The 23,826-nt window shown below is 36.4% G+C and overlaps 1 protein-coding gene across 2 annotated transcripts in view; it reads left to right on the top strand.

Annotated features, from left to right (window-relative positions):
• NEIL3 (nei like DNA glycosylase 3) overlaps positions 1 to 23,826 on the top strand; it is a 66,107-nt gene that overhangs the window by 29,126 nt on the left and 13,155 nt on the right. For both annotated transcript variants that reach the window (XM_006153385.3, XM_006153386.3), the window contains exons 3-7: positions 8,627 to 8,761; positions 9,055 to 9,268; positions 14,201 to 14,275; positions 16,182 to 16,348; positions 22,665 to 22,831. In XM_006153385.3, coding sequence (XP_006153447.1) covers positions 8,627 to 8,761; positions 9,055 to 9,268; positions 14,201 to 14,275; positions 16,182 to 16,348; positions 22,665 to 22,831 — 758 coding nt within the window. The remainder of the gene's footprint in view (positions 1 to 8,626; positions 8,762 to 9,054; positions 9,269 to 14,200; positions 14,276 to 16,181; positions 16,349 to 22,664; positions 22,832 to 23,826) is intronic.

Raw genomic sequence — 23,826 nt, 5'->3', positions numbered from 1 at the left:
AGAGAGAGTTTTGCTAAAGGGCACATGCACTTGCTGGAGACAGAAACAGAAAGTGAGAAATCACCCCCCAGCGGGGATGGCCATGCCGCAATCCCTTCTCCATTCTCCTTTCAAGATTTTGGGCACACACATAAGCCCAGAGTGAGTTTAATCCACCAGGTCCAGGACTCAAATCTCCAGCGATACAACCATTATGTCATCTGCTGGTCCCAAGTTATCTTTTATGTTTTAAAGAAATTTAAATTCATAGTCCAAAATCTCTCAAAAAAGAAAACTTCATATTAGAGGAACATACTCTCTTCTGTCTTTTTCACTCATTTTGTCATTTGCATATTTTCTATTAACCAATACTCAAGTTCACTTATTCTTTCCTCTGCTATGTACAATCTACTAATATAGTCATTGAACGAATTCCTTATCTTTGATAATTTTTTATTTCTGAAATTTATTGCTGAAATTTCCCATTTTCTCATGCACCTGTGTACTAGATTCTTTCATATATTAATTATTAGTATATTAATGACTAATGCATAATATAAAATGGACCAATAATTTTAAATTACTTCAGAATTACCAAGTATCCTATATTGTTTTAACATCTGGAACATCTTTGGGTTTGACCCTATTAATATATATCTGATTCTATTAACCTAGTATCTCTTGATATTAGTGTTTTTTCCCCCTAAAGAATTATTTATTTTTTTAATTTTTAAATTTTTCTTATTTTTATTATTATTTTTAATTTGACCAATGATAGAAAGAGAAAGAGAGGGAAAGTGAGAAAGCAAGTCACCAGGTCTGAGACTCAAACTACATTCGGCCATGTGGGAGTCCAGAGCCCTTAACCACCATGCCACCTGCTGACCCAAATACTAGGTGTTTTTAATCTGTGTGTATGTATACACACATAAGTGTCTTATGTATTTTTTAAAGAATTATTTATTTAATTTTATTATAATTATTATTATTTTTAATTTGCTATAGGCCATATGTGCTCACCAGAGAGAGAGAGAAAGAGAGAAAGCAAGCCACCATGTCCAGGACTCAAACAGTGGTCAACCATGTGGAAATCCAGCACCTCAACCACCATGCCACCTGCTGTCAGGTGGAATTATTTTTTAATACCAGGCATCATGTGTGGAAGAACAAGAGCCAGATCCCAGATAGCATGTATAAAAGAACCTGCCCTAGGTTCCTCAAAGATCTACAAGTAGAACTACCATTTGATCCAGCAATCCCACTTCTGGGTATCTACTCAAAGGACAGGAGAAAGCTCAGTCGGAAAACTGCTTGCACGTCAATGTTCATTGCAGCATTATTCACAATTGCCAAGACATGGAACCAACCTAAATGTCCACAAACTGATGAATGGATTGGAAAAGTGTGGTATATATACTCTATGGAATACGATTTAGCCATAAAAAAAAACAGGACCCTAGCATTTTATAGAAAGTGGTTAGATATAGAGTATCTATTGCTGAGTGAAGTAAGCCAAGATATGAAAGAAAGATATTGTATATATCTACTTAATATATACCACTCTGTGGTAGAGTTCGAAATATTGGAGGGCATAAAAGCAGTGAAAATAGTTAACAATAAGACAGTGTGGAATGGGATGGGAGAAGAGAAGAGTATAGAGAAAGATAGCAAGAGAATAGAGAGGCATGACATTAGTAGGACACAGATATGGTTTATTACCTGTTGATGATGACGTGTATAGTATTCTCAACTGGATTGGTCTGAGAAGTATTTCATGTTGGGTAAAGTTTTTTTACAAGCAAAATGAGAAATAGTGATTGTTTAAAAAAACAATTAGAATAATAATAATGATAATGATCAGGAAAAATAATGAAAAGCTATTGGATGATGAAATGGAGCTTTTAATGTCTCTCTATATTGACTGTTATGCATGGTATTCCTTCTGGAAAAAGAAATGTAATACACTGTAAAGTTATATGTGATTCAATGTAATATAAACAAGATTATGATGATAAATAAAATTTTTAAAAAAAGAACCTGCCCTGAATAACATTTAAGCCTGGAAATGATAATGCCTCTTCTGTCATCTTTAATGTTGGAGATTAAGTTAGCCTAGAAGGTAGTCAAGTTTGGTTTTCAGTGTACCAATGACTTCAAAACTATCTGCTACTGCTACTTTTATGTGTAGTGTTTGGCCATGGATGGGATGGTTTCTCTGTGCTCCTCCACTCTCAGCTTTTAGCAGGCTCTGTATATTCATGTTACAGAAGGAGTCTCTCTAGCCTAGTCCCCTCCCCACCGGCATACTGCTGTTGCTTCTTACCCATTAAGAAACTCATGAAGAACAGTGGAGGTTCTTGTGTCTTCTAGAACAACCTTAGTCTTTTAAAATTTTTTTATTTGACTTTATTTATTTTATTTATTTTTATGCATTTATTTTAATTTGACTGGAGAGGTACAGAGTGAGACACAGAGAGAAAGAAAGGGAAAGTGAGAAAGCAAGCTGCCAGATCTAGGACTCAGATAGCAGTCAGCCATGTGGGAGTCCAGCACCCTTATCCACCATGCCACCTGCCACTCCCTCTTAGAACAGCTTTAGTCTTGAGAGCATTCCCTGTGCATGAGGATCTCAGGGTTGCAGTTATTTTTTAAAGTTACTGCCTCTCTCCATAGAGCAGCCAAGTTCTGCCTTACACCTGTGAATGTTGTTAGGTCAGAGCATTTCCTACCTTTCTCTCAGTGGGAGCATATTTTTTCTTTTTATCATTGCAGGATTCTGTGCCAAAGCTGATTTCCTGCTTCACTGCTAAGGATAGATGGCTTTTGCTTCTACGTCACCTTCAACAACAGTGCCCTTTGTCTGGCCCTAGTGGCATAAGGGCTTCCTACCCCTCCTCTTCCACAGACTGCTTGTGTGTGTTATTCAGTTCAAGACTTACTGCATGGGCAGAGTAGATTCCTGTCCATCAGGGCCAGGCAACGTTTGTTGCTACCTCTGCTTCAGCTGCAGCAGCTTAAGACTTTGGAAGACTTTTGATTCATTTGAGAGAAATATGCAAGAAGCAGACAGGGTTTCATGAAGCAGGTGTCATGGCACCAAGGGTGACTTATTTGGATCTTCTGCAGTGACACACATTTCTCTTGTGCAACTAATCACCAGGTGACCATGAGTACCTACTCTCCTTATATTTGTAGCTCCAGGGATTCTAAATGGCCACATCAACCCATATTCCGTATTTAAAACTCTTTTGAAATTTTTAGCTGTTTTCTTCTTCCTCCTGTGCTCTGCCATAGGCAAACCAATTTGTATATCCTGACTTCCCTTAGAAGGGCTTGTCACTCTTTGGAATTTAGCTCACTTGGTTGAACTTGCAACCTCCTATTTCTAATGGGCTAAAGAAAAGGTATGATTTTGTAAATAATTTAATTTTGTTTTTCCTCATTAGAGTAGGAGTTATGTTCACTTGTATCCTAAGCAAAAGTAGAGCTCCTTTTTCTTTTCAGCATGGTTAAAACTATGTCTATTTTTTTTTTTCTTTTTCTTTTTTTTTAGAGAGAGAGATTTCTGCTATAAAGCGCCAGAGAGACAGAAAGAAATCATCCCCTGAGGGGAAGGCCATGTCACAATCTCTTCTCCTCCATTCCCCTCTCAGGATTTTGGGTACATACACACACATGCACCTGGCATGAGTTTTAAGCCACCAAGTCCGGGACTTGAACCACAGTCAACTATGTGGGAGTCCAGCAATGTAACTATTACACCATCTGCTGGTCTCAAAACTATGTTCTTTTACAATACAGTTTCTCTGACTTCTCAGCAGAGGTTTTGCAATTATTATATTCACTTATTTTATTGTATATTCTTTGATATCTTCAGGACACATGTGACCACATGATAATTTTCATAAGCAATTGCCTTTACTGCCATGTATAGTTGTTCTTAAAAGGAGTCAGTGGAAATACTGTCACTTGTACCATTTATGCTTACTTAAAGATGTTCAGATTATTCTTGGATTGATAGCTTGAAGGAGTGTGGCTGATGTTTAAAATAGGGTCAGAATTTATTTATTCATTTGTTTTTAGGAATTTTTTTTTAACTGGAGGAAATTTCTTATCATCACCTCAATTTTCAGTTTAGGCATTTTTAAAAAGAGGTTTCTGCCATAGGACTTGTACACTTGCTGGAGAGAGAGAGAGACAGAGACAGTGAGAGGGAAAATAAGAAATCACCCTCCAGCAGGGATGGCAATACTGCAGTCCCTTCTCCTACATTCTCTTCATGGGATCTTGGGCATGCACACACATGCACCCGGCGTGATTTTTAAGCCACTGAGTCTAGGACTTGAACTATGGTCAACCAAGTGGGAGTCCAGCCACATAACTGCTCTACCATCTGCTGGTCCCTGGGCATAATTTTTTATATTAGAACTTCTGTCAAAAGTGACAAGCCTAACTCAAGCTAGTTCAATAATTAAAGAATATGTGGGGCCTAGAGCCAGTAGGTAGAGTAGGTACAGCACTAAACTTCCACTTGGTCAGCCACAATTCAAGTCTGAGACCCAGCAGCTTGAAAATCATGCCAGGTACATGAATATGCATGCCCCAAATCCCAGGAGGAGAATGGAAGAGAAGGGAGTGCAGTGTGGCCATCTCACCTGGGGAATGATTTCTCACTCTCCCTCTCACTGTCTCTCTCTCTCTCGTTCACACCCCCCCTCTCTCTGTCTCTCTCTCTCTCTGTTTCTCTCTGGCAAAAGCACGTACCCTATGGCAAAAGCCTTGAAAGAAAAGAGAGAATATGGGGGACCAGCAGGTAGCATGGAGGTTAAGGCAGTTGGATCTCACATGGCCACTCACAGTTCAAGTCCCAGACCTAATGGGTTGAAAAACATGCTGGAAGCATGTGTGTGCATGCCCAAAATAACAAGAAGAGAATGGAGGAGAAGAGATTGAGGCATGGCCATCTCCCATGAGGGATGATTTCTCGCTTTCCCTTTTTATCTCTTTCTCTTTGTCTCTGTCTCTCTCCAGCGACTGCACACCCCGTAGCAAGCATAAAAAAAGAAAAAAGTTGAAGGGACCAGCAGTTAGCGTAATGGTTACGTCGCTGGACTCCCATGTAGTTGACCGTGGTTCGCGTCCTGGAACCCGTGGCTTGAAACTCACGCTGGGTGCGTGTGCATGCATGCCCAAGATCCTGAGAGGAGAATGGAGGAGAAGGGATTGCGGTGTGGCCATCCCTTCTGGGGGGTGATTTCTCGCTTTCTGTATCTCTGTCTCTCTCTGTCTGTCTGTCTGGCGAACGCACGCGCCCTATAGCAAAAACCTCTCCAAAAAAAAAAGTTGAAGACCAGTCTGTGGCATGGTGGTTAAAGTGGCTGGATCTCACATGGCCAATTGTGCAGTTCAAGTCCCAGACCCAGCAACTTGAAAAACTCATCAGGCAAATGTATATGCATGCCCAAATGGAGAAGGGATTGTGGCAGAGCCATCACCCTCTGAGTAGTGGGGTTCAAGGAGTGGTACGTTCTCACTTTCTCTCTAATATAAACAAACAAACAAACAAACAAAAACCATGAGCTGGATCTCACATGGCTGTCTATGTGTTTGAGTCCCAGACCCAGAAGTTAAAAAAAAAAAAAAAAAAAACCCACCTGATACATGTGCGTGCATGCCCAAAATTCCAAAAGGAAGGAGAAATGGAGAAGAGATTATGGCCCGACCATATCCCATGAGGGATATTTTTTTCTCACTTTCTCTTCTCTCCCTGGCAAGCACACATGCCTTCTGGCAAATTGGCAAACTCAAAAAAAAAAAAAAAAAAAAGATAAGGGATGTCTTACAAAACCTGAAGATAGTGTAAGTAGTCTTCAGAGATATCTGGAAGCAAAGACTAAGAGCTGTTTGGGGGACCAGAAGATGGCGTGATGGTTAAGGCATTGGACTTCCACATGGTTGACCATGATTCGCATATTGCACCTGGCAGCTTGCTTTCTCCTCCCTCACACTCTCACTCCCTGTCTCTTTCTGGTGAGTACACATGCCCTATAGCAAGTTTAATAACAATAATAATAAATAAAATTAAACAATTATTATTTTTTAAAGAGCTACTAGGACTTACTTTCTTTCTTTCTTTCTTTCTTTCTTTCTTTCTTTCTTTCTTTCTTTCTTTCTTTCTTTCTTTCTTTCTTTTTTGGAGAGGTTTTTGCTAGAGGGCGCATGCGCTCACCAGAAAGAGACAGCAAGAAATCACTTCCCAGGGGGATGGCCACGCCGTAATAACTTCTCCTCCTTTCTCTTTTTGGGATCCTGGGCACGCATGCACATGCACCCAGCATGAGTTTAAGTCACCGGGTCCGGGACTCAAACCGTAGTTGACTACATAGGAGTCCAGTGACATTGCCATTGCGCTAACTGCTGGTCCCAGGACTCTGTTTATTTCTTGACCCTGCTCCTCACTGAAACCTGCTATATAGTCTTCCTCTCTGCAAACAGGTAGGCCGCCTTTGGCTTCTCTGATTCCCACATTGGGAAAGACTCTCATAGATCGCTCCTGCGTTCATCTCCCATTGCTCACATCAAACTGAGCCCTCTGTTTCCTAAATCCATAAATTGATCAGGAGAACTGATGAATTCAACCTGGGACAGATGTTCATTTCCAAATCAACAGTATCAAAAGTACAGAATCTAAAGAGACAGAGACCAGCCCAGGCTGAATGTAATGTCTCCCCTCCTTGAACCAGACAGCAATGATTGGCAGACAGAGTTAAATTACGCAGAGTGAATGGTCTTAGGTAACCATTTGGGCTAGGGGTAGAAGGAGCTTGAGGATCAAGACATAGAAATCAGATTCTAACCTAAGTTTCCTAAACTAGATTAATTAAGAGGAATCTTGAAAAGCAAATGAAATTCTTAAACTCTCTTTCCTGAACATACGTCCTAGTATATTTAAAAATCAGTAGGTTGGGGGCCAGCAAGTGGCGTGGTGGTTAGGGCACCGTATTCCAACAGGACCCAACATGGTTTGAGTCCTGGACCTGGTAGCTTGCTCTTCTTGCTTTTTCCTCTCTCTCTCTGTCTCTCTCTGGTCAAATTTAAAAAATAATAATAATGATGAGTAAAATAATTCTTTTAAAAAATGAATATGTTAAGTTATTATAAAAACAAATGTTTACTGCACTTCAAAAATACTGATACTGGGGTTTTTTTTGTAGTTTAAGATAAAGTATTTTAGCAATAAAAAATTATTTGGTTTGTTGGGGCTAAATTGTCAAAATATTAAACTAATAAAAATGAAATAAAAACTAAATACTTATTTTTGTGCATATGTTCCCCTAAACTAAAAAGATATATAAGACAAAGGCATACTTTTTGATTTAGGATTCTTATTGGGGCTACTCCAGCATTTGAATTTGGTCTTAACCTTTAAGAGTTTTGATGTGGATGTGGTCTCATCATAGAAAGTGATTTAGAATCCATTTTATGAGCCATGCAGCTGAAAAGATTTTAGATATGATGCCTTCTGGGCATGACAGTTGTACACCTTTCACTGGGGTTGAACCTGCATAAGCTAAATTATGGAGTACTTACAGGCACACATTTTTCCTGTCAAGAACTATGGGGCATGTAAAATGCATTTATGATTGATAGTAGGGCACACAGAGTTTAAAACCCACATTTTTAAAGTTAGACTGGTTAACCTTGTACAATACTATAACATGGTGCTTTGGAATTAGAAGCACAGAGCAGTAACGTTTGCTGCCAAAAGCCATATTTATTAACTCAACAAAGCTATAAGGAGAGGGATTTGAAAGGCAGAACACAATATTTCATCTTGAGGATCATTTTTGATCTTCATCATCAGAGGTCTCACTTCTTTTTTTTTTTTAACTGGACATGCTAATCAATCATATAAAATGTGAAAGGTTATGAATTTTTCATCACTGTATTATAGCTTTAAAGTTAACTGTAAATATTTATAAATTTCTTCTTCCCAGTACATAGAAAGGTAAAAGGAAAAGAACTGAAGACAATAGCATTTTGACTTGTTCTCTTTTTTTGTCTGTTTGTTTGATACATAAGATTTTGGGGGGGGGAGTTTCATTTCTAAGCTCAAAGCAGGAGGAAAATAAAAGAGTATCTTAAACTGTAGATATTATTTTGCAATAGGTAAACATTTCATACCCATTGTGGTGAGAAATAAGGAATTTGAATGTTAGTGGCTTTGTAGAACTTAGAAAAACACAAACCATAGGCAATTTAAATTTAGCCTTATCTCATCCCAAGCTTTGAATCTGAGAAAATGTCGAGAGATGCTAGACTGTTTTGTGAATAAAAGATACTTCATCTGACAAGAAGTAAAAAACAGAGGTATATTTTCTTGGGCTTATTGTCAGGGCCTTATTATTTCTCTAGAAAGTTATTTTATTTCTGAGTTGAAAACTGATTGTCATATCTCCTAGCTTATAAGGAGACAAAGCCATCAGGAAAAAAAAAAGTATAATATTAACTACAACTTTTTTACCCTGTAAAAGTGCCTATCCTGACTAATATTTGTTTACTTATAATCCAAAAAATGAGATAAAGGGAAAAAATTTATGCATGGTATACTTTATGACTCTCAAAAATAGGTTTGATTTTGTTTCAGGATTCATTTTGGGATGAAAGGCTCCATCATGATTAATCCACTTGAGCGCAAAAATAAAAATGGAGTTTCTTCTGTTTTCGAATTGCAACTCACCAAAGATTTGATTTGTTTCTTTGACTCATCAATAGAACTCAGGTAAAAGAAAGTATAAATAAAAGTACTTAAGCTGCAAAATTGTAGAACTTCACCTGCAGTTTGGTTTAGATGTCACATATGTTCATAAATAAATATTTCATAATTAATGAAACCTCATTTTAAAGGCATCTTCAAATAATACAATTGGTTAGGATCTTTTTCTTTTGCCTGTATACGTCTCGGGCCCTGATTAACATAAAGTATTTATATTTATATCAAAGCTCATTTTAAATGACACTTTGTGAAATCGTAACCAGACTTATGATTCATGTGTTTTATATTCTTTTCTACAGAAACTCAATGGAAAGCCAGCAGAGAATAAGGATGATGGAAGAATTAGATGTATGTTCACCGAAATTCAGTTTCTCAAGAGCAGAAAGTGAAGTTAAAAAGCAGAAAGGTCGGATGCTGTGTGATGTGTTAATGGATCAGAAAGTGTTGCCTGGGGTCGGGAACATCATCAAAAATGAAGCTCTCTTTGACAGCAGCCTCCACCCAGCTGTTAAAGTAGGTTATAAGTATTTTCTAATTATTTCTCTATTTTTAAATACTATTTATATTGAGGGACCAACGTAGAGCACTTAAATTTGTATTGCAGCAACCCATTCTTAGGCATCATGTGTCCTGCTTCAAGACTTAGATTTTTTTTTTTTTTATTGTCAACAAATCATTTTCCATTTATTGTTTTCTGTATATTTTGCCTTTTTTCCCATCTTTGATTCCCTATCTCACCCTCTGCCATCTCCCACCCTCCTCCCACACTGTGTCTGGTATCTATTGTTGCTTTCTATGCCTCCCCCATTTTATTGTTTCACTAAATATCTTAATAAATCTAAATATTTTCAATAGCAAGCACAGCTGATATGTACATATCCATGAACACAAGTCTGACTTTAGGCATAAACAAACCTCAGTGAATAGAATGAACATACTATAAAGTAGCACCTAACTAGGGCTATATAGCTTAACTGCAGTCATCAAATAGGTATTTCTAATGCCTTTTTTTTTCTTCTGAAATTTTTTTTTATTAATTTACATTCATTCCCTGAGCATCATCACAACATTCTAAATGTGGTTTCCCATCTAGAATATACTGCATAGTGGCTTAATAATGCATGTTATCATCCATAATATTCCATTTCTACTTTCATATATATGTTTTTTACCCCATGTCTAGCCCTCTGCCCTATTCTACTCTCTTTTTACACTATCTCTGCTGTCTACAGTTGTTTTCAATCCCTTTTCCCCCAACATTTCATTGATCACACAATATCATAAGTAATCTAACTACTTTCAATAGCAAGATCAGCCGATGGTTTCAAGAAAAGCAGTTTTGAACTGGTAAGGATATTTCTTTGAAACTTAAAGCCTAGAAACAGGTTAGTATTCTGTTCAAATAGTAGGAACATGAATCTATTGATAGCTGAAGACAGGACAAAAATCCTTAAAACCGGACAACAAAGCTTAGAAGAAAAGCAGCAATATTTTAGTCAAGTCATAGAATACTGTTTCATCAGTTCAGTCTCATGTACTTAATCTTTCTTCTGTATCTGTTGAGGTTCGACGTTCCAGATTGAAATCTGGGATATAATACTCAACTCCAGCTTTTGGCCCTACAATTAAGTTGCCCATTTTCTTAGTTTCTGAACTCTTATTTCTGTGTGTCTGCATTTAATTTTACTGACATAGCACTCCCTTAAGAACTTCTTGGAGATCCGGTCTGGTGCTGGTAAATTCTTTCAGGTTTTGTTTATCTGGGAAAGTTCGTGTCTTTTCTTCCCAAATGAACGATAACCTTGCTGGGTACAGAATTCTCGGTTGAAATTGCTTTTCCCTTAATACTTTGAATACATTTTCCCATTCTCTCCTCGCTCTCATTGTTTCCGATGAGAGGTCTGCCGTTAGTCTGATGGGATACCCTTTGTAGGTAACTTGCCTTTTTTCTCTTGCCAGTCTTAGTATCTTGTCTTTGTCTGTGGTTTTGGTCAATCTGGCTATAATGTGTCTTGGAGAAGATCTTCTTGGGTTGATTCTATTTGGGGTCCTCTGTATTTCTTGGGTCTGAATCTTTGAGTGCCTCTCCAGGTTTGGAAAATTTTCTTGTAAGATTTCATGGAATAGATTATCAATGCCCTTATGAGTCTCTTCACCTTCTGGGATGCCTATTATCCGGATGTTTGGACGTTTGATGGTATCTAGTACTTCTCGCATATTATTCTCAAATTTTTGGGCCATTTTCTCAGTCTTCGCGGTGGATTTTTCTAGGCCAACCATTTTCTCTTCTACATTAGAGATTCTATTTTCTGTATGATCTAGTCTGCTTTTAATACTTTCAAGGGAGATTTTGACTTCTTGTATTATAGCCTTCATCTCTAACAGTTCCATCTGATTCTTTTGTAAAGTGTGAAATTCCTCTTTTAGATCTAGCATGAATTTCCTCACCTCCTGGAACTCTTCAACTCCTTTCTCCTTCCTCTTCAGCAGTTCTTTGTCTCCCTTCTCTTCCATCTCTGTTAGCTTTGCCATTATGAATGTTCTGAATTCTTTATCAGACATTTCCATGATTTCCATTGAACTGTGTGTGGATAAAGAGGAGCTATCCTTTTCCCTTGTGGGAGAGGTATTTTCCTGCTTCCCCATATTTCTTGTGGTCCTGCAGCGATTTCTAGTCATCTGGTGGATGATCGGTTTCTTCCCAAACTTGGAAGTTCAATCACGCGAGTTTTGGATGCTGGAGGCCCAGTTATCAGTGGGACATCTTCCTTTCTCCCCAAATGGCTAGATCACAGGAGCCATGGAGCTGTCTGTCTCTTGAAGAAGGGCTGTTCTGGGAAGACTTAGATTTTGTCAACATCTCAATACAGCCAGCTCTGACCACCCTACTTAAACTTGGGGCGTGCAACCCTTCTTCCCACTCCCACCTTCCTTACCTTGGTTTGCTTTTTATTATCTTCTCTATACCATTTTAGTCTTTTAAATATAACATAATACTTACTATATTTATTGTTCAAAATATGCCTCCTCCTGCTAGAACTCAATCTCTAATAAAGAGTAGCTATCTGCTTTGTTCACTGATGTGTCCAAATATCTCTTACACAGTGTCTGGCAATTGGGAGGCATAAAAGAGATATTTGTGGAATGTATGAGTGAACTAAACTCACAAGCTTCTTTTTCTATCTGGCATTAAATACACATTCTACACTCACTCATATATTCTTATGTTCAGCTATTGGTTATATTAGAGTGTGCTGGTTCAGTGGAAAGACAAGAATGGAAGTCAGGTAGCAGGGATTAAGTAAATAAGTAAGAAATTCTGGAAGCAAAATTTAGAGTCATTTCAAATATCTTAGATTAGCGCCAGCCTATGGTGTGGTGATTAAGGCAGTTAGATTCCGCCAGGACTAATTGTGTGGTTTCAGTCTTGGATAGGGTGATTTGAAAGACATGCTGGGCATGTGTACATGGGGGCTCAAAATCCCAAAGGAAAGGTAAGATGAAGAAAAAGAGATTGTTGCAATGACCATGCCTGGTGGGCGGTGCTTTTTCTTTCTGTCTCTTTCTCCCTTCCCTCCCCCCACCCACCCTTGTTGCTAATACAAAACAAAACAAAACAAATAGCTAAGAATGCGGTAAAGAGAAAACCAGAGCAAGGAATGAATTTTCATTTTTTCTTTCTTTTTCAACTGGAGAGACTTGAACTTATGTCTCACAAAGAAAACAAAACAAAAATCTGGTAAAGAGCAAGAGCTTAAAACTATAGAAAAGAGAAGGATGATTAATGTCAGAAAGGTTGGAACCTGAACCCAGGTAGAATACATATATTTTAGCTTCTAGGGAATAACTCTGCATTAGAACTTTTATCTAGATTTGTTATTATTAACTATTTTAAGAATTATCTTATTTATTTATTTATTTATTTATTTATTTTCAGTTTGACCAGAGAGAGACAGAGAGGGAGGGAAAGTGAGAAATCAAGCTACCAAGTCCAGGACTCAAACCAGTCAGCCATGTGGGAGTCCAGCACCTTCAACCACCATACCACTTGCCAACCCCACTATTAACTATTTTTTAATCCTATTAATTAAATTATTTCTATGAACTAAATTCTATTTTATATAATAAGTAAATCTCTCAGTTATTTTTTTACATAAATCCCAAAATACCTTTATTCTGTGTATATACTTGCTGCATACTTTTGATAAAATATTTTGGAATTAAATTTTGAAAGAAACCAGCTAATGAAAGTTCTAGATTTTTGGTTCTACTTTTAGACAGCTGGAGCAAGCTAGTTCAATATAGGAATGATGAAACAGAATTTTAACCACAAAGAGCTTTTAAAAATGTTTTTGAAAAAAGGAACCCAGAGTATTGTTGTTATCTGTGGTGAACTGAGAATTTACTTTTTATCTGTACATCCAGTCAGCCATTTAGCTAGTAAAAGATGATTTAATCATAATGTTGGGAGGGAATGGGGGCTGTTAAAAATTGATGATATTTCTCAAGTTTATTTATTAGCCTCCTGAAAGCTTATAGATACTTACTGGAAAAGTACAGTTTAACATTTTAATGGTGACTTAACATAATGTAAAAGATATGGCAAGAAATAAATGTTTTAGACACATGTAAGTTTTAAACTTTAAATAAATTATCATTTTTTAATACTTCAGAATAATTATGTTGATTAGATGCTTTTTATTTTTATAGTCACTGATAAATTACTTTCTATTGTATGTGTGTATGTGTATAGAATTTATAAATTAAATACACACACGCACACGCACACACACACACACACACACACACACACATAAACTTTAACACCCACAACAAGAGTAAGGCATCAGATAATTTCTTCTGGAATTGCCATTAAAAGCACATATGCCAAATGATAATTCATTCTGCAAGAGTAACACTGATGTTTATGCCAGGCTTTCTCACAAAAAATTCTTCAGTAAGGTCTCTTTCTGAGTTCCTCCATATGTTAACAAGGACTTTCATAGTAATGCATCTATATAAATTTATGTTTTTTTCCCAAAGTTTTATAGCAACTTAGATGGTCACCTACTCTTGTGCTTATTTTTCCCTCCTCCTTTCTTTTTGTATTATTTCTCTTTAATTTTTTTTTCAAACTTACCAAGACTTTTCAAAATGGCTGATAGAAAATGCTGGGACTTTGAAGATATCTGATATGTAATAAATATTCAATACTCGATTTACAATTAACATTTATAAATAATCATTTTTTATCATTAGTACTATCAATTAGAAGTAAAACTTTTGTTAATGACAATGGGTATATGAGAAATAAAGTTCTAAAGAGTGTGCATGTATTTTAAATTTGTTTATAGTTCTCTTTAATAGAACTGGCAAATAGAATTTTTTTTTTTTATACTAATAAACAAATCATGAAACCATACTTAATCAGTTTTCCATTTTAAGGTTTGTCAGTTAAGAGATGAACAGACCCAACATCTTGTAAAAATGATACGTGATTTCAGCATCCTGTTTTACAAGGTAAGGGTAAAAATGTTCAACTATGTAAAATGTCAACGCATTCCCTTTTGATTGCACCAGAAAAGCTCTACATAGCAAACTAGTGGTAAGAGTATAAAGGTACAATAAGAGAGTGGTATTTCTTGGGCATAATTAACATCTTGAAATTCTAGATCATAGCATCTAGTGGTAAGAGTATAAAGGTACAATAATTAACATAATTAACATCTTGAAATTCTAGATCATAGGTCAGTACAAACTTGCCTAACTGTAATTATACTATCTTTATAATAAGGTGGGGAGCAGTTATGTTTGCACTGTACTTAGACTCTTATTTTATTTGTAGATATATAAACTATAGACTGCCCAGAGAGATTGAACTAGTATTTGCAGATAAATACATCCTAGTTCAATTAGGCATTGCCATGTACATTATTACATGTGTGGCTTAGATTATTTAGATAACTTTATTTATGTTTAGTTTCTTCAGACTGGCCCCATGGCCTGGTGATTAAGGGAACTAGATCCCACATGGCTGGCCACACATTTTGTATTCTGTCCTCAGCATTTTGAAAAATATGCCAGGCACAAATGCATGTATGCCCAAAATACTGTTGGGTGGAGAAATGGAGAAGTGATGGCAGCACGACTATGCCCCATTGTAGGATGCTTTGTCCCTCTCCCTCTTCCTTTTGCTCTGTCTCTGGTGAGCACATGTGCACGCTGACAAATTAAAAAAAAAAATTCCTAGTTTCTGCACCTGTAAAATAGGATAAATTATTTCTCTGTCTACCACAAAGATTGTTTTGAAAATGAAATATGTACTTGTTAACTTTTGAAACTTGTTAATATGTGTTTATAGAGTTAGAGTTCAGTAAATATATTTTATCTCTTAAACAAAGTGCCATATATATGTTTGGGATTTATCCTCCTCAATTCATTTTCTTTATTCAAAATTCTTATTTTTACTATGTTCACAAAGGCTGTTATTGTGGTGTTCATTTTAAATGGCCTAAAGTGTTAACAAATCTCTTACTTTACATATGTGCCTTGGGTAACTATAACTATCTTTAAATTACATAGGTTCCCTTATTCTCCCAGTAAATGTAACTATAGAAAACTGCCCATTTTTCTGCCCAGATTCAATTAGGTACTTTCATATTTTGTTTAAATTAATGTATTTGTGGAATTCTCAACTCAAATATGTAAATTATATTCTTGTGCTTTTAAACTTTAACATTGCTGGTGTAAACCAAAAATATTCCCTTTGTAGGAGCATTAAATGTATGTGAATAGAATAAAACTTTGACAGAAAATATCTAAAATATGATGACAGAAATTTTAACATAGAAATTACATACCAATATGCATTCTCTGCTAGCATGGTATTTCAATTTTATTTTATTTTATAGTGACTGTCCAAAGCTAAAATAGAAAACATTGTCTTTTTTTTAGGCCAATAAAGAACATGCCCGTATTAAATTTTTTCTCCTAGAAATGAGTTTTCTGACTGTTAAAATTGAGTGAGCAGCTTCAGTGTCTAAAAAAATCAGATTTAAAGCTAATCTATTCATTTTATTATAACCACATAATTATGTTTAATTAAAAAAACCTTGAAAGTATAAAAATTCTATATATATAGAACTTTTATATCTCATTTAGATAAAAGGGTAAAAGCATGTGAAGAATTTTGAATACTAATAAGCTATAAAATAATGCCTGAATTATTTCCCACAGATCTTATTTGATCAATATTATTAAATTATTTTAATATCTTTTTTCTCAGATGAAAGAAGAGAATATATGGACATATACAAATAAATGTAAATTTGTAACAGATTATTTTCAGAAATGACTTTTAAGAATGTATCTTTTGCTTCTTAGCAACATTGATTTGTAAATAACTTTTTTTTTTGTTTGTTTTTAGTGTCGTAAATCAGGATCTGCTATCTCTAAACACTATAAGGTTTATAAACGTTCTAATTGTGGTCAATGCCACTGCAAAATAACTGTGTGTCGCTTAGGAGAGAATAGCAGAATGACATATTTCTGTCCGCACTGTCAAAAAGAAAATCCTCAACATGTTAACATATGGTAAGATGTCTAATTTAAAGGGATACTTTTGCTTCATTTATCTAACTAAAAAACCAATAGTTAGAGAATATGATTGAATAACTGTCAAGCTGTTCTTAAGGAACATAATTCAGAAGTATTTGAACCCTTGGAAGGAGATACTAAATAACATTATCAAAGAATTAGAAGGAACCAAAGGTGATTGGTGAACAGCTGAATCCAGGTAGAAAACCACTACCTTGGGTATATATCCAGCCTGTAGCTTTAATCTGATTTATAAAGTGAGTACCAGAAAGTGTCAATAATTGGGAAAATGCAACTATCTTCTAAAGTCTTTACTTCGTGTAAAAATAATACAAAACATAGGCAAGATATTTTCACAGGATTTATGTCTTCTTGGTAACACAATGGATTACTTATTAACATAAGTGATGATTCTACCAGTATGTCTCTTCCACTGATACATTCTAAAACTGGGGAAATGACTACCAAGTTCGTTTGGAGTTCCACTGTGTAATGAATTTAAACTAAAACTCCATTGGTCACCTATCCTGACTGATGGACCTCAATGATATTTTGGGTCTCCTAAAATTTATGACAGTTCGGAACAGCAATCTAGTAAATCCCCCAACATTTTGTTTATTTCTCTTTCCCCCGATGCAGTCATCCTGATAATATACCAGGTCCCTTCAGGGAAGTCTAGGAGAAAGATTATCAGTATGAAGTATCTGTGTAGTAGTATATTGATTATAAGCCAAAATTACCAGCAGAGACATGAAGCACATTAAATGCTACAAGAGATTAGAGGTTTATATATACAGGAAAGTTGAGAAGAGCTCATAAAGAAAGAGTAATCTAAAATTTACTTTAATAAAACAAAATTTTGGTTAAGTAAATGAGAAAGAAAACATTATTTAATTGGAAAGGAGGAGCATGGTCACAAACCTTGAATCATTGAAGAGCATGGCATGCGTTTTTGAAGGGATGGAGTAGAGGGCTGTGTCTTAGGAAATAAGAAGAAAGCCTGCAATAGGTTACTCTTGGTATGACCAGCTTCTTTTAGAAAATCTGATTGCATAGTTGCCAATTTTAAAACACTATTATTGTTATCTGGTTTGCTATAGGTCACATTCACTCACCAGAATGTAAGAGAGAGGGAAAGTGAGACAGTACCCCCAGGGGAGATGGCTGCAGCACAATTCTCCCCCACGCTCCTGCGTTCTCCTCTTGGTATTTTGGGTACACACATACTTAGCATGTTTTTCAAGCTCCTGGACCCAGGATTTGTATCATACAATTGGCCATGTGGGATCCAAGTTCCTTCACCACCGCGCCACCAACTAACCCTTTAAACATATTTTAAAAGGCACTCTTTTGACCACGATGAAGGAAACCCAGCTTAAATGATCATAAACTGGAGTTTTATAGTCCCAGTAGCCAAAATTAATATTAGAGCAATTCACAGAATTGATGGGAAAACTGTAGGGACCAGCACCTTGGGGATTGGCACCCATGAAAGTGACCTCGTCTAGGCTCTTCACAGGCAGAACATGTAGTAAGAGTAAAGCTGCTTCCTGTGTAAGCCTCTTATCTTAGGCCTCATAATTATTTCTGGTTTCAGCAGAAGAGATATATTCTTGAGGGCTTCCAGAAAATATTCAGGCCTCATAATTATTTCTGGTTTCAGCAGATATATTCTTGAGGGCTTCCAGAAAATATTTGTGCTCCAAAAATAAGGATTCAGAGGAGACTGAATGAAATAGTAATTGATTCCACTGAAATAGAAGTTAGGCAGCAATTTAAAAGTTCTTTTTATCTAAGCATTTTTTAAAATGCTACTTCATTTTACATAACTTTGTTTTGTTAACACTTAAATTGGTAACTTAACAATAATCAGTTTTGTTTGGACAAAGAAAAGTGAGTTGCTTCCCTTGCTAGTAACTTGTCTCCATTTAGAAGTGCAAAGACACCTCAGGGATGCTGTCATCTTCCACTTGTATTTTATGCCCTCTCCATTCTTCTCCATGGGGAAATCTGAGATGATAGTTGAACCTGGTGGTATTTGCAATCATTGAAAGAATACGTAGGGAAAAAGAGGATGGTTCAGTAGAGAGCCTTTTGATCACCTTAACCTCGGTGACCAAAAGAAGAAAAGGAATCCTCAAAAGAGGTTGAAGAAGCAGTGCCATAGAAATCAAGAAGGGAAATGGTAGAGAGTTAAATTCAACACAGAATGGGACTTGCAGGAAGCCATTTTATAGGAAGTCAAGGTGTTGCCTTTGAAGTAGTTTTAATAGATATGTAGGGGCAGAATTTATTCATTAAATATATATTTGTGAAATACTGGTATATTTCTATATTTTAGTGAGAAGACTTCTTAAGAAATTACTGTATACATACAAAAGCACTTATATCAACAGTGGGGCTGAACAGTGGCACAGCAGTAAAATGCGAGTCTGTGAGGCTCACCCACATGAAAGGTTCTGGGTTTGCATCTGAGGCCTCCCAGTGCACTGGGCCCCTGAAGTTAGGCTGACTGGGGCTGGGGTGAATCATGGACGGCATCCCAGCCCTGGTGGAGGGTGCTGTTCTTTCTCTTGCTCTCGTTCTTTCTTTGTCTCTTGTTCATGGAGGAAATAAATAAATAATTTTAAAATATATGTATATGTGTGTGTGTCTACATGTGTTTATCTATGTATATGTGTGTGTGTTCATGTACTGTATATATGTATATAAATTCATAGCTGAGAAGCCATTGGACAGTTTTAAGCAGAGGAGTGACCTGGACTCCCTTGCATTTTATGAGAATTATTTGAGCTGCTGTGTGGACAAGTGACTCCATGTCACCAGAATGAAACAGCAATACCTGAGAGCTCAGCCATAGAGCTGGTAGTAAATGACAGTGCCTGGAAAGAGAGCCGGAGGGGTAAGAACAGTGGTTGATTTCATGATGTTTCTGGAAACTGAAGTAGGGTTAAGGCCTGAAAGTTATAGTTAGGGAATCTCCTTTGTGAAAAAGAACAAAAAATTATGAGTACAAATTTAGGTCCTAATGGGAATATTTAGAACAAAAAAATCACAGTAAATTATAATGTTTAAATCCCACAGACACCAGAAAAATAATATGATTTCACTTCCTGACACCCTGTATAATTGCATTTTTCTATGATTTGACTGCAGACTCTTTGAGTGCCTTGTCACATGACCACCCACAGTATTATTCTCTTTTATTATTGGTAGATTAGAAAATTTTCTTTTAGCTTCACAACTAGCTGTTGATAATGACACATCTTTAACTTCCATTATATGTAGTCCCCCCTTATCTATGGGTGATACGTTCCAAACACCCAGTAGATGCCTGAAATCACAGTACTGAGTGCTTTATGTACTATGTTTTTCCTGTACATACTTACCAATGATGAAGTTTAATTTATAGATTAGACACAGAAAGAGAATAACAGTACTACTAATAAAGGTTATGTGAATGTGGTCTCTCTCTCTCTCTCAAGATATCTTAGTGTTCTGTATTCAGTTAATCACTTACTTTTGGTCTGTAGGTACTTGACACCACAGAGAGCAGAACTGTGAAGGGGTATTGCTGTAACAACTCACTTCAGCACTACTTGTCTGTAAGGATGTCCTTAGAGCAGGGGTTCTCACACTTTAGTATGTAGTAGTATTTCCTGAAGGGCTTGTTAAAGCCCTTACTAGATCCCACCCCCAGAGTTTCTGATTCAGCAGGTGTGTAAGGGGCCTGAGCGTCCTTGCAAATCTAACAAGTCCCCACATGATGCTGATGCTGCTGGCTGCAGACCTTCCTTTGAGAACTCCAGCCCCTTGATCTCCCTCAACTGCTGTAGATTTTCTACTTCTACTAGGGTTTTTTTTTTTAGCATGATATGGGCCTAGTAGCCTTGCAACCTGGGTCATAATGGCCCATGAGCCAGGAGTAGAGTACCATCTCTTGTTTAGATCCTTGAAGTAGCCAGGACACATTGTCTCTGCACTGAGCAGAAGTGAGGTGGTGCTGGTAGCAGATTGCTCACCAGGACTGCAGCCACTGGCAGTGTTCTCATCTTCCAGTTTGCAGCTAGAATTACTGCTTCCATTCTCCATGGTGCTGGTGCCAGTCTATAGAGGAGAACACACCATGGAAGGTTGAGCTTCATTAGCTTCATGGTAAATTTGCCTCTGCAGCAAACTTTGCTGATGGGATGTGTGGGAAAGGAGTATTAAGGATGACTTCCAGAGTTTTGGGCCTGATTAATTGAGCACATGCTGATGCCATTTGCTGGCATGAAACCAACTGGTAGAGTTACCAGCTGGAGGATCACAAATTTTATTCATACTAGTTTTCCTGTGGCTACTGTAACAAATTACGACAAACTTGGTAGCTTAAAGCAACAGAAACATTCACTCAAGTTCTGAAAGCCAGCACTTCAACATCAGTTTCATTGGGCCAAAATTAAGTGTGGACAGGGCTATGCTCCCTTGGAAGACTCTACTGTGAAACCCATTCTTTGCTCCTTCCAGCTTTTGGTGGCTGCCAGCATTCTTTGGTTTGTGAACACAGTCCATTGTGTGCCTCTGTGTTCACATTGCCTTCTTTTCTGTGTGTGTATGAATTCTTTCTCTGCCTCTCTCTTATAAGGACCCTTGTAATTAGATCAAGAGAGTACTCCGTTAATACAGGATAATCTTCCTATGTCAAGATCCTTAATTATATCTGCAAAGGCCCTCTTTCTTCATAAAGTATAGGTTCCTGGTATTATGGCCTGATGTTCTTGGGAGGCCACTATTCAGCCTAATGTAACATGTTAAGTTTGAGATTCTTGTTACATATTAAGTGGAGCTTGGAAAGAATTTATTAGAGATTGATTAAGAAGTGAAGCAAGAAGGAAACAATGCTTCCAAAGTTTCCTTATGTAACAATAAACATCCCTTAGGAGTAGTGAAATCTATAGGACAAAAGAAGATGAAAATAGTGAAAAGTTAGAGCAGGTTGAATCTCTGAAGGTCATTTAAATTGTATTTATTTAATTATGAATAAATACATCATGCTGTCTTTCAGAGTAAGTTGGTAGAGGGCAGGGATTAGGTCAAGTAAATAAATTCTATAAAAGGTTTGGTGTTCCACAGGAATAAAAAATACTGAGTGACATTAAAAGTCAAGATAAAAGAATCATAATGAGATGTATCTTACTTTCAGATTTTCTTAAGCTATTTATTATTTTACCAGACAGGCCCAAATTTAAAAACTGGTATAATTATATGTAAGGAGCAAAATGTTACAGGGGACAAGGATACTTTTGAAAGTCAAAGAACTCATGTTCTGAAATAGAAGATCTAAACACCTTTACCTGGAAGAGATTTTTTCAGTGTTGATGTTTGGACTCATGAAAGGAATCCACAGTATTGCCATGGTTCTACCACGGGCTGTGCTCCATAGATCTACTTCTGTGCATTAGAGAGCAGGATCACATCCGAACTTTAAAAAGTCATTTTGGGTAACAATACATAGTTAATGCAGAATTCTAGGTAGAGAATCATGATTATATTTATGGCCAGAAATCAGGGTTGATTTATTATTCATTTAGTTAGTTAGATACCTATAATGAAACAGTTTTGAATGAAGGGGAATAACAAGGATAGATTTCTTTTTTTCATTTTTTTAGATCAACTAATTGATATAGTTCTTAGATACTACAGAGAAATAATCAAGTTTTCTTTTTAGAGCACACAAAGTAATGTAAAAGTTTACTTTTAGTGCTCTAATTTCCACATAACTTTTTTTCTCCAGATTTAGTCAAACATATTAGTTTTGTTTTTAAAAGTACCACTTATTTTAAATATTATTTGAGAAATGCTTTCTAATGATTATGTCAGATATTTTTAATTGGTTTATAAAAACGTGAAACTGGAACCAGCAGGTTGCGTGGTGGTTAAGGTGCTGGACTCCCCCATAGCTGATTGTGGTACCAGTCCCGGACCTGGTAGCTTGCTTTCCCACTTTCCCTCTCTCTCTCTCTCGCTCTCTCATGAGCACATATGCCCTGTAGCAAATTTTAAAGATAATAATAATGATAAATAATATTAACTTGCTCTTTTAAAAAAAAAATGCAACATGTCTAAATAAAATTGTTATTACTGAGCAAAAGCAATCAGCAGAGCCAAAGTGAAAACATCTTACACTAAGATAATTATAACTTCTAAGCAATCATAAATGGCATTGGGATATTGAAAGGGTCCATAATTGTTTCTATCAATAAAATACACAGATGTGGAAAACAGGAATAAATAACAATGCTAATTATTAATTTTAAAAATTCTTTTACAGTGAGCTGCCAACTAGAAATACTGTGAGTTGGACATTCGGTAGGAAGGACGGTTTTATGGGTTCTGTGGCTCGGAAGTCTGAAGAGCAATGGACCTGTGTGGTCTGTACACTAATAAACAGGCCCTCTTCTAAGGCCTGTGATGCTTGCTTGACCTCAAGACCTACTGGTAAGGCTGAATTTTGATTTTAAGATTTTGATATTTCTAGGAGGGCTAATTATACAAGAGGACTTCAAAAAGTTCTTAGAAAAATGGAATTAAAGTACAAGTTTATTTTGGTGTAAAAAATTTGGAATCCATGTGTAGTTTTTTTATACTACATACTTTCTGTGAATTTTTTAAAGAAATTTTGTTACCCCAAATGACCCAAAATTTAAATATATATATATATCTTTATTATTTATAGTTTATTAATCAACTGTATTAGTTAGATATCTATAATGAAACAGTTTTGAATGAAGGGGAATAATACAAGGATAGATTTCTTTTTTCATTTTTTTAGATCAACTAATTGATATAGTTCTTAGGTACTACAAAGAAATAATCAAGTTTTCTTTTTAGAACACACAAAGTAATGTAAAACTCAGTTTACTTTTAGTGCTCTAATTTCCGCATAACTTTTTTTTCTCCTTTTAGTCAAATAAACATATTTTAGTTTTGTTTTTAAAAGTACCACCTACTTCATTATTTGAGAAATGCATGAGCATGTGCTCACTGAAAGACAGAGACAGAGAGACAGAAAGTGAGAAATTACCCCCCAGTGGGGATGGCCATGCCACAGTCCCTTCTCCTCCATTCTCTTCTGGGGAGCTTGGGCACGTGAGCACACAAGAGCCCGGCATGAGTTTAAGCCACAGGGTCCAGGACTCTAACCACCGTTGACTACATGGGAGTCCAACAATATAGCCATTATGCCATCTGCTGGTCCCATTTTTACTTATATCTACAAAGAGCCAGCTTTTACTTTCATTTATTTTCTGTATAGTTCATTTATTGTCTATTTAATTTATCTATGCTCTGACCTTTATTATTTGTTTTTTCCTGGAGTTTCTTTTTTTGCATTTTTTTGCTGTTACTTTTCCAGTTCTTTGAGGCATGTTAGGTGGTCCTTTTGCCTTCTTTCCATCTTCTTCTTATGAGTATTAATTGCTATGAACTTCCCT

Source organism: Tupaia chinensis, unplaced genomic scaffold (genome assembly GCF_000334495.1).
Source record: "Tupaia chinensis unplaced genomic scaffold, TupChi_1.0 Scaffold000373_1, whole genome shotgun sequence".
Classification (NCBI taxonomy): Eukaryota; Metazoa; Chordata; class Mammalia; order Scandentia; family Tupaiidae; genus Tupaia; species Tupaia belangeri.
Note: the sequence above shows the minus strand (reverse complement) of the source record. Positions and strands in the feature narration are given on the sequence as shown.